The sequence below is a fragment of the Aphidius gifuensis genome, linkage group LG1, assembly GCF_014905175.1.
Source record: "Aphidius gifuensis isolate YNYX2018 linkage group LG1, ASM1490517v1, whole genome shotgun sequence".
Classification (NCBI taxonomy): domain Eukaryota; kingdom Metazoa; phylum Arthropoda; class Insecta; order Hymenoptera; family Braconidae; genus Aphidius; species Aphidius gifuensis.
This window is the reverse complement of record NC_057788.1, coordinates 9,497,428-9,508,794: the sequence shown is the minus strand read 5'-3', so window position 1 is coordinate 9,508,794 and position 11,367 is coordinate 9,497,428. Positions and strand designations below refer to the sequence as shown.

Sequence of the window (11,367 nt, the reverse complement as noted above, 5' to 3'; positions counted from 1 at the left end):
TATTTTTTTGTGGATTTCTACTGATGCATTTGTTTATAACAATAATAAACAATAAACATTTTATGTGTCGCGCGGTCTATCAAGCGCTCGTATATGTTACCGATTTAATCCTTCGAAGATCACTCTTTGTTTATTTGATTTATTTCGTTAGCAACAAAAAAACAAACTATGTCTCACTCACTCTTTTTTTTTTTTGTTTTTTTGTTGCTAACGAAATAAATAAAAAAATAATAGAAAAAGGTAAATAGAAAGAAATTCATATGAGAGTAAGTGATAGAAAAACAATGACCAATCAAATGTCCGGAAGACCGATAATGTTTGTTCCTTTTTATATAAGGAATAATATATTTATAATTATTTTTTTTTCAATAAATAAATATATAATTATAAATTTCAAATGCTTATGTCAATATCAATGAAATTGGCAGTGGCAATTCATCAAACTACAACACTGGGTTAGCAAAATATACTTGTGTTTGATAGAAGATGCAATGAGAGGATTAAAATAGGGATGTTGATGATGATGTTGATGATGTTGTGTTGTGGAATATGTGTCCCTTTGTACATGAAAGCTACATAAAGCTGGACATGATGCTATTGTAATGATACATATTCAATACAGCCTTATTGTGGCTCTCACATGATAATCTAATCTACCTTTTGAACAGGGCTTAGATTGTGATCCAATTTTTGACTTATCATTGTTTTAGTATATACCAACATCATTTAAATTATTTTCTATTTAAAATAAATTAATTTATTTCAATTGTTTTGTCAAACGAAACAAGTGTACAATCCATCTTAATATTTTTTCAAAGTTTTTCTCATCAAACTTTGTGAAGAATTACAGTTTTTTTTTTTTTTTTTTTAAATTTAATCTAGACTTTGTAACTTGGTTGTTTTACTCGTAAAGTATGCTTGAAATTTTCGAGATTTTCTAATGGAATGTGAGAAAACTTTTGAGCAGTACTTATCCACTTGAATGAGACTTAAAAATTTTTAAGTATTTATTTATTTTGAAACAGAATATTAATTGGCTGACATTTTAATTCTGTCAATCTCAATTACTAAATAAATTAACAGTTAAAAATATTAAAAATTTAATGAAATTACTATTATTTATCACAAAATGACATGCGTTAATTTTATTAAATTGACTTTCCATGTATAATTATATTTTCACTCAATGATGATGAATTTTCCAACGTAAAACAATTTTAATTTAATTATGTCGATTTTTAAAAATTATGTCAACGACGTTGTTTTAAAAATATCATATTACCACTTGAAAATATGATAGAGAAAAAAATATATAAACGAGCATATGGTTGAATCGATAGTTTTCGATGTGTATAAATATGCAACGCAAAACTTTATCTGTTCTGAATGGGCACTTCAACGAACGATCTCGAGTGGTTGACAACAGACTGATAATTTGCAAGGCCAAATGTAAATATATATTTATAACTGGCAATAAAACGGGGAACATTAAAAAAATTACCAACAATATTACAAGCATCATTTGAAAAAAATATATTAATTATTAAAAAAGAATTCCAATCAATTTGAACCTAGTTAAGAAAAAATTAGTTGCATTTTTCTATATAAATTCGAAATCATATTACACTGAAAGAAATCATTGAAAATTTTCCGGATATTTTCTTCTTTTTCATGTGTGATTGTAAGAGAATAAATTTCATTACCAAAAAAAATAATGTTATCTATTTTTTTATCATCATAAATACATGATAAATTTAGTAATCTTTTTGTGAAATTTTTTCATTTATTGATTGCCATGTTGGTATTCATGATGGGTGTAAAAACCTTTGTGTACAAATGTAATCTATGTAATACACTTTTTCCTGGAAAAAAAAATATATATCATTCTGTATTTTACTATTTTTTTTATCTATATATCTAATCTTTATTTTGAACTGAGTGAAATGAAAAATAAAATTTCATAAAAGCTTCTAAATATCATGACCATTTATCAAAATAAAATTTGTTTTAATTTTTTTCTTCTAATCAGAGAATTTTTTTAGTTGATTTATTTTATATATGAGAATTTTTTGTAAATTTTTTTTTAAAAAATAGAGTTCATTATGCGTCTGGCAGTATTAACATCATCATCCCTTAGGATTTATTCGAGTACGATTTAAATCTACCAATGACACCACGTTTAAACTTCATTTATTTTTTAAGAGACAATTTACGTTGAAGTAATTTACAATTCATCCAGAACTTAGACCTTATTTTATTTAAACACCATAAATATATATATACACTTTTTTTTTATTTACTTTATATATATTTTTTTTTTACTCAAGTTAATCCCCTAGCCTGTACAATAATAATGAGGATGGGAAAAAAGAAAATTTCTTTCGAAAATAAAATATTTTATCACATCGTAATTAGATTTTTCGAGTCGCAACATTTAAACTCCCTTTGGATTTATGTGTATTTCATTGGTTAAATTGAAGTGACAAAAATATTCCACCGGAGAATATCAGAATAAAAATGAAATAAAAAAAAATTATTCGATAAATAAATATAGAAAAAGTTGAAATAAAAAAAACTTAATAATCAAGTTTAAATATAGTATGTTCAATGGAAAAAAAAAAATGAACATATTGATATGCATTTTAATCAAAAATAAATCGATATATTTTAATTTTTAAAATTATTTTTATTTTATTATACGTGATTTGTTGAAAATATAATCACCATATCATAAATCAAATAAACTTTGTTAAAAAAAAATCTGTATATTCATTGAAAGCATTGGAAAGTTTTTTTTTTTACTAAAAATTCCATCATTATATTATAGACGGCAAAGTGCTTCAAGTAACTTATGGAAATTTTGAAACAAATTTTTTTTAATTTTATTTTTATGAACGATGAAAGAATGAGGAAACTCTAAGTGGGTTTCTAGGGCTACTACGAAAGTTTGCCAGTTGAATAGTAAATTATACCTCAAAAATTTACAAGATATTTTTCATCGATCAATTTTTTTTTTTTACGTAGGTGGGACGCTTCGCGTCACCTACGTATTGGATTTGTCTACCGAAAATTAAAAAACGCTCTCATTTCTTAAGTAATTGTCAGAGACACTTCGTGTTAGAACCAAAAGAAGCGTATTTTCAATCTCTTTAATTTGTATATTTTCGATTTTTTCTCAATCAATTATTAAAGTTGCCAGAGCCAAAAATGTTAAAAACCTTTTTTTCTTTTTTTTTTAAATATTAAATAACTTTTTATCTGTAAGCGTGATCGATTTGCACCGACTAATTAAAAGTTTCCTTTTATTTTGATCTTTAAATCGCCGCTATTTTGAAAACGATATCTTTAAAACTCACGGAGTTATTAGAATTCTAATAGAAAAATTTGATGTGGCTGTTTTTTTCCCGATTTACATTGGAACCCAACAAAATCATGTTTTGTGGAGATTCGACGCGCAGTGTTGGCAGCCCTGCTTACTTCGTCTCACTCACACAGATGAACATATGTTTATGATAAAATTTCGTAGTGTTGTGACTAAACAATATGACATTTTATTTGAAAAAAAAAAAATTACACTAACTAATAATTGCACATAACCCACCGGAGTATTGAAAATTTTAATTTTCGTTATATATGATTTTTTCATTTAAATTTTCACTCTTGATCTGAGCTTTTTTATATAAAATAAAAAAATCTATATACAGTATGTATAATATAGCTTAAAAAAAATATAAAGTTTTGTTTTTTACTTGATTAGAGAATGAAGAAAAATCTGTTTATTACTCGAGTAAGGTTTTTCGTTAACTAATTTGGGAGGCTTCAAGCTTGAAACGTGTCGAGAATGTATTTCACCGCGGTGAATCGCAAATGGAATTTACAAGGTAAATTTTCTCATCCGAAAGAATGATGAGAAGGTGAACAAAGTATATATAAAATGAAAGAAAAAAAAAATTTTACTCAACGCCTTCCAGGCATGTTTTATTTTTCCCAATTTTTATTTATTTATTTTGGCTTTTCGACGCGTTATATTTTGCACGTCAATTTTTTCCCAAAGACGATATTCATATAATAATACCAACAATATAAAGTCAAATTGTGTATTTCGATTTCCAACCAATTTGACAAGAAAAGAAATGTATAAATTGATTTCCATGTCGTCCAGTTGTATTTTTTTTTTCACCCTTAAATTATGTTCATATCATTTGGCTTTTTATCTCTTTATAAATTGAAAATACAAAAAAATATTTCCACGATCTTTTCTATACAAAAAAAAAAATGCAATATTCTTTTATACATAATTATTTTCCATTTTTATAAAAAAACAATTTAATGGAGTTCAAAAAAAAACGTCATTTAATAAATGTCGAGCTGATAAAAAAATATTATCTGTAAAAATACTTAACGATATTTCATTGAGACACTGTTCCAGTTCGATGGAAATAAAATACAATTTAATAGAACTAACTCTTGTCAATTTCACACAGCTTAAGCCATTGATTTCACCTTAGAATACAAATTGTGTAAAACGACGATATTTCAATTGAAAAAAAAAAACACTATTTCTTGAAAATTTTTATCAATGCTTTTAAATTTTTTGTTATATACTCACTAGTGCATCATTGTACAACTTTATTTATTATTGTCATTATTTTTATTATTATTATTTGTTAGTTGTTGAATTTTTATTTTTTTATTTTTATATTTTCATCAATTCCCATAGGATAGTTTAAACCCCTCGGGATTTTCATGAGAATCAGAGTCCGATGAATGTGCCTCGGGGTTTGAATTTATTTTTTTTACAATTTTTTTATTTCTTCGTTGGGTTATCCTTTTTATTGAGCTTGCTTGGTCATCCCCTCTTGATTTTTTATCAAACCCATTTGATCATTAATAATGTTGATAAAAAAATTCATTGATATATACGCAATGAATGTCGAAAACCATTGATTTGTTTCTTTTTTAATTTTCTAATTTAATTTCTTCAATCAGTTGAAAAGATCAAAATTAAGGTCTAACGTAATTAACGATGAAAAAAAGTTGGAAAAGTCGAAATAAATGTCCCAAAAGAATTAAATAATTTACAAGTATATTTTTTTTTTTAAAACTACATTTATTTTTTTGGCACGTATGTATTTATTCTGTCATGTATTTAAGTACGTGTTCAAAAACAAAATTTAGGTAAATGAAAAAACTGTTGCTGCTGCAATCTGTACCACACAGAAAAAAAAAATAAAATTCAACAGATGCGCAACAGTCGAGAGCTTTATACCTATGTATAAAACTTTTCTTGTATTTACAATTAATTAATTTACAAATAAATTTTTATTTAAAAAAAAATATAAATTAAATTAACCTTTTTATTGACCTGAAAAATTAATTATTTATATTATTTAAAATAATTATTAATAATTTAATTTCAAATTAATTTTTTTATCAATATATTGGCCAACATTTTTAAGGAGATTTTTATCTTATAAAAATAAAATTGAATAACTTTCTAAAGCTTGATTCAAAATGAAAATTTGAAATTAACATCTTCCTTATATAAAAAGGACAAACATCATCGGTCTTCCGGACATTTGATTGGTCATTGTTTTTCTATCACTTACTCTCATATGAATTTCTTTCTGTTTGCCTTTTTCTATTATTTTTTTATTTATTTCGTTAGCAACAAAAAAACAAAAAAAAAAAAAGAGTGAGTGAGACATAGTTTGTTTTTTTGTTGCTAACGAAATAAATCAAATAAACAAAGAGTGATCTTCGAAGGATTAAATCGGTAACATATACGAGCGCTTGATAGACCGCGCGACACATAAAATGTTTATTGTTTATTATTGTTATAAACAAATGCATCAGTAGAAATCCACAAAAAAATATATTTTACTTCTTCAAAATGTCCTTTTTTATTTAATGGATTTTTCAGAAATACTGTGCAACAAATATTTATTGTAAAAAAAATTGTTTCAACTTTTAAAAAATTTTAACTTTATAATTTTCGACTAGTCTTTTTATTTTCAATATTTTTTTTTACAATAAATATTTGTTGCACAGTATTTCTGAAATATCCATTGAATAAAGGACATTTTGAAGAGGTAAAATATATTTTTTGTAGATTTCTACTGATGCATTTCTACATAACAATAATAAACAATAAACATTTCAGAAATTATTGATACAAATAATGTGCTCATAAAAATATAAAAATAAAAATCATCATACAATGAAATTATAAATTTATTTGATTAAATAATACAATTGATTAAAATAGTAATAATAAAAATATAACAAGTATAAATTGGTCCATCGAGGACAAGTTACAATGATGGCCGGGACAATGTAATTGAGATAATACGTAAACCGTGAGAAGTGCCTAGCAACAGGTTGCTATTGGAAAATTTCAATAAGACCTCAGCGTTGTGGTGGCTTTGTTAAAATCCAAAATGAAAGCTACCGATATTCAATAAAGATGTATCTCTCAAATAATAATAATGATGAAAAATTTATTTACATATATAACCAAGATCTATATACAATTCAATTCAATAAATACTTGGTAAATTTATGTATATATTTATGAGAATTTCTATACTATTCATTAGTCTGAAATTTTAACAAAAGTATTTTTCTTTGATTTGATTTCCAGTCAGTATTACAATTGGTTTAATTATTATCATATTGTGTTTACTAACTACGTGTTGCAATTTGATAAGACGAAAATTTCCTTTGAATATTTCATCATGAATATATATTGTTTATTTTATTTTAATTGTCATATGAATCATCTTTGTTGTGGATCTTTTTCTTACAAATGATAATGATTATTTTAATCAATTAATTTTGAAATTTATTATTTATTTTGTATTAATATTATTCATCTATTTAATTGTTTATTTTTCCATGTGCGATATATAATTAATTAGTTGGAAATGCAATTGAATTTTTCGAATAATTTTAACAATAATTATTTGTTGATATTTATCACGACCCATTTTCAGTTGGATCCATCCATGAAATTAATTTACCGCAATACGATTATGATTATATTTAAACACGTTCTCTTCGTGTTTATAATGATGGTTTATACAATTCTCATCAAGGTGAACAAACATGTCATCACACCAGTTAAACTTCTCGTCATGAATATAAATATTGAAAAATATTGAACAAAATAAATATTATAAAGTTATTTAAAAAAAATATAAAAAGCAACTTTTAAATGATTATCAACAGTATTTATAATCTATTAATAATTGGATTTGTCTACCGAAAATTAAAAAACGCTTTCATTTCTAAAGTAATTTTCAGAGACACTTCGTGTTAGAACCAAAAGAAGCGTATTTTCAATCTCTTTAATTTGTATATTTTCGATTTTTTCTCAATCAATTATTAAAGTTGCCAGAGCCAAAAATGTTAAAAACCTTTTTTTCTTTTTTTTTTTAAATATTAAATAACTTTTTATCTGTAAGCGTGATCGATTTGCACCGACTAATTAAAAGTTTCCTTTTATTTTGATCTTTAAATCGCCGCTATTTTGAAAACGATATCTTTAAAACTCACGGAGTTATTAGAATTCTAATAGAAAAATTTGATGTGGCTGTTTTTTTCCCGATTTACATTGGAACCCAACAAAATCATGTTTTGTGGAGATTCGACGCGCAGTGTTGGCAGCCCTGCTTAGTTCGTCTCACTCACACAGATGAACATATGTTTATAATAAAATTTCATAGTGTTGTGACTAAACAATATGACATTTTATTTGAAAAAAAAAAAAATTACACTAACTAATAATTGCACATAACCCACCGGAGTATTGAAAATTTTAATTTTCGTTATATATGATTATTCTAATTAATTTTTTTGAATATTTTTTTTGTTAAAATTAATACAAAGCTTTTTTTTTTCGTCTAATTTAAAAATAAAAAATCATTTTAATTTTTTTTATTATTCACTTATAACTGAGTTAATTAAAAAAATAAAAATTTATCAAAAAATAATAATTATTATTTGTTATTTTTTAATAACTAAGTCAATAGAAAAAAAAGCTTTCAGCTAATAGAAATAGAGTTTTTTATTTTTAAAAAACTGTATAGCAATTTTTTTTTTCATTCAAAATTTTATTTAAAAATTTTTAATTATATTATTAAGCTTTCATCATAACTTGTTTATTGAGTTTTATAACTACATAAATGTAAATAAACAATGTCTTTATTTTCAAATGAAATTATTATCAAAAATTTTTAGTTAAAAGTTTATTTTTTTTTTTTCTACTCTCAACCACAACGAAACAAAAAAAAAAAAAAAATATTGTGGTAGTTATAAAATGGAAATGTTGACATGATTGAAAGGATGAAAAATAATTTTAATTAGTTTCAACGATAATGACATGTAGTTTAAATAAATTTTTGATGAAGTGCAGATACACGTGTGCACAAGTGCATTTATCAAACTTGATATATTATATTCAGCAAATGTATACAATTAAAATTGCATTCAAAAAAAATATTAATAAACACAACAATTAACTTGACAATCTGGTAAAAGTGTTCTGCACATAAACAAAGTCATCATAATAAATTCTGGTAGTAATATCATTCACCAAAAAAAAAAAAAATGAATCGAAAATTAAAATATGCATTTTCTCCCGACATTTCTCTTGCTGCATAACGAATATTTTTTTTCTATTTTAGCATATCCTCTTGACTCTCAAGTATAGGAAATAGAAAAAAAAAAAAAAAAAAGTCTGATGTTAACAGGCTAGCTTATCGAAATCGATTTACTGTATAATAAGAACAAGATGCTTGGTTGAACATGGGTAAAGAATTTTGTGTTAAAAAAAGTTTTATTTTTTTCTCATCTCTTTGCTCAGTTTGTTCATTAATATCATGATGCTGTGGTATACAGATAAAAGAGTTTTAGAACCGACGAAACAAGAGGAAATTATAGCCAAAAGAAAAAGAAAATTAATAATATGCGTGCGTCAAAAATAAGGGAGAGATTGTATATTACATAACTTTATTAAAAATTCACTGTTGTAAATTACAATTTAATAGTTAATTTATAGACATAAAGCCTTTTTTTTTTTGGTGTATTTAATTTGCAAAATTATAATTTATGACATTGTTTTAATCTAATCAACTACTGTGGTCGTTTAACATTTCATATTTAATATTATACTTTAAAGCTCTTAAAAAAAAAGCTGTATACAACAAAATTAATTTTTTCCTGCTCATTTGTTTTATATTATTATATTTTATTTTTTTTCGTGACTTTAAAATATTTCATAAATCAATTGAATCGTAATAATTAAAAAATGAAAAGTCAATTAAATGCTTGACTCAAATTAAACAGTTCAAACATTTTCAAATAAATGGACTTTTAATTTTAACATTAAAATTGCAAATCCAATGAGCTTTTAAATAATTTTAAATTTTTTTTTAATATTGTTTTGTGCAATATAGAAATTGCATTATTTGCGTCGATAATAAAGTTTTATGAATATTTTTTTTTTTAATTTCTATATACTTGCTACAGTTTCATAAAAACTAAAGAGTTTTTTTTTTTTTTTTTCCAACAAGAATACGATGTTTGATAGGAAATAAAAAAAAAATATATAAAATTAATAAAGAAATAATAAAAAAAAAAAACTTTTCAAAGCACAAGTAAGCTTTGTGGTTTTCTTCCATTAACAGGAAATGAAAAAAAAAAAAAAAAATATACGTTTATTGCACGACATTAAGGCGATATATTGCACGAACTTAAAATCGCGTGACTTAATGCACCCCGTCAACAATTATACCAAGATTAAGCAAGTCAACCTAGGCCAATTAATTCTTTGACCGTTTAACTATATTTTTTTTACCCTGGGGTTCATAATTTGTCCGAAAATTTTGATAATAATACTCACTTAATCGTCAACTCATGTCTTCAGGGTATACGTTGCAATAATCGATCCCGTAAAAATGATAAAACATTTAAATTTAATGGAAGAAAATTAAAAAAAATAATCAATTTCGATTAATTATTAATTGATTAATTTAATTTAATTTGATTTCTTTTTAATTTCAGGATGCTGGGCAGCGTGGGAGGCCGGCATGTGTCTACGCGTCGACGAGGCAGTAGCCCGCTGGTGCGTGCAGGTGCAGGCCTCAATCCACATGGAGCACTTGGTAATGGTATGTCATCAGATGCACCAAGATATACAAGAAGACGTCGTGCAGTCACAACCAGTGACCACAAAAGCTGTGCTCTTGTACAAACACGTCTCAAGCTCGGTGACATTATGTAAGTCAAACATATAGAAAAATCTTTTTATACCTTCGAGCTTTTTTTGAGCTTTTCCTTCTTAAATTTAGAGCTTTTTTATCAACAAATATTGTCTATATTATCAAATGGTAATGTAGAAAAATAGAAGAAAACTTTATTTATCGATTGATCATATAAAAGCTCTGTGCTTTTGATAAAGTAGAAGCTTTTTTACACATACAGTTGTTAAAATACTAAATATTTATTTTCATCATCGGTAATATAATATTATCAACTGATGATAAATACAATTGCTTAATAATTTAAGCACATTTATAAAGCTTTATATGAAAATTATGATAAAGCTTTATTCGAAAAATTATTAAATTATTATTATACATAGAAATACACACAAAATACTCGGTTGAACAATAACCTCCTATCAACTTTCATCGATTAGCCTTCGATTGTTTGGTTTACTTTTTTTTTTATTTTATTTAGATGCACGGTCTGTCGTTGCCCGATAGCCAGAGTATAATTGGAATTTCCCTTCAGTGGGCGTTCTTCCCACTTGGCCCAGATCGCTTACACACCACTCCTATACATACAACATATAATAGAATGGAATTTTACGAATATTGAATTTTCTACTTTATAAAAATTTTATTTAACTTTGATTTTTGTGAATTTTATATATTGCCTTTGGGCTTTTTGCTCATATAACTATTGGGCAGTCGTGAACAGAAACTGTAAGCTATTTTTAACCTTTGATCTTCAACATTCAAATACGACACTGAGCAATGGTATATTTATTATTTCCTTTTTTTTTTTTGCTTTTTCATTTATACTGACGTATTTACAAAATTATATACATATTGAATTTTCATTTTGATCATAACAGCCATTACTTGATTAAATAATAATATATATTTTGTAATAATTAATTTTATACTTTTGAAATAATTTATAAATACTCAAGTTATTTAAAGTACGGTTATTATTATTATTTTCATCATGGCTAAGTTTGAAGTATTTATATATATATTCTGAAAAACTTTTTTCAAAGTCTGATCATTCATCTTTGCCAAGTACTATCAAACTGGCTGTTAAACTCAACTGACATAA

General features: G+C 24.9%; 1 protein-coding gene across 20 annotated transcripts in view; it reads left to right on the top strand.

The window, feature by feature from the left end:
- The first annotated feature begins 10,066 nt into the window (after window positions 1-10,066).
- Window positions 10,067-11,367, top strand: part of LOC122847720 (voltage-dependent calcium channel type A subunit alpha-1) — a 59,141-nt gene continuing 57,840 nt past the window's right edge. For all 20 annotated transcript variants that reach the window (XM_044145568.1, XM_044145557.1, XM_044145551.1 and 17 more), the window contains exon 1: window positions 10,067-10,281. In XM_044145568.1, coding sequence (XP_044001503.1) covers window positions 10,067-10,281 — 215 coding nt within the window. The remainder of the gene's footprint in view (window positions 10,282-11,367) is intronic.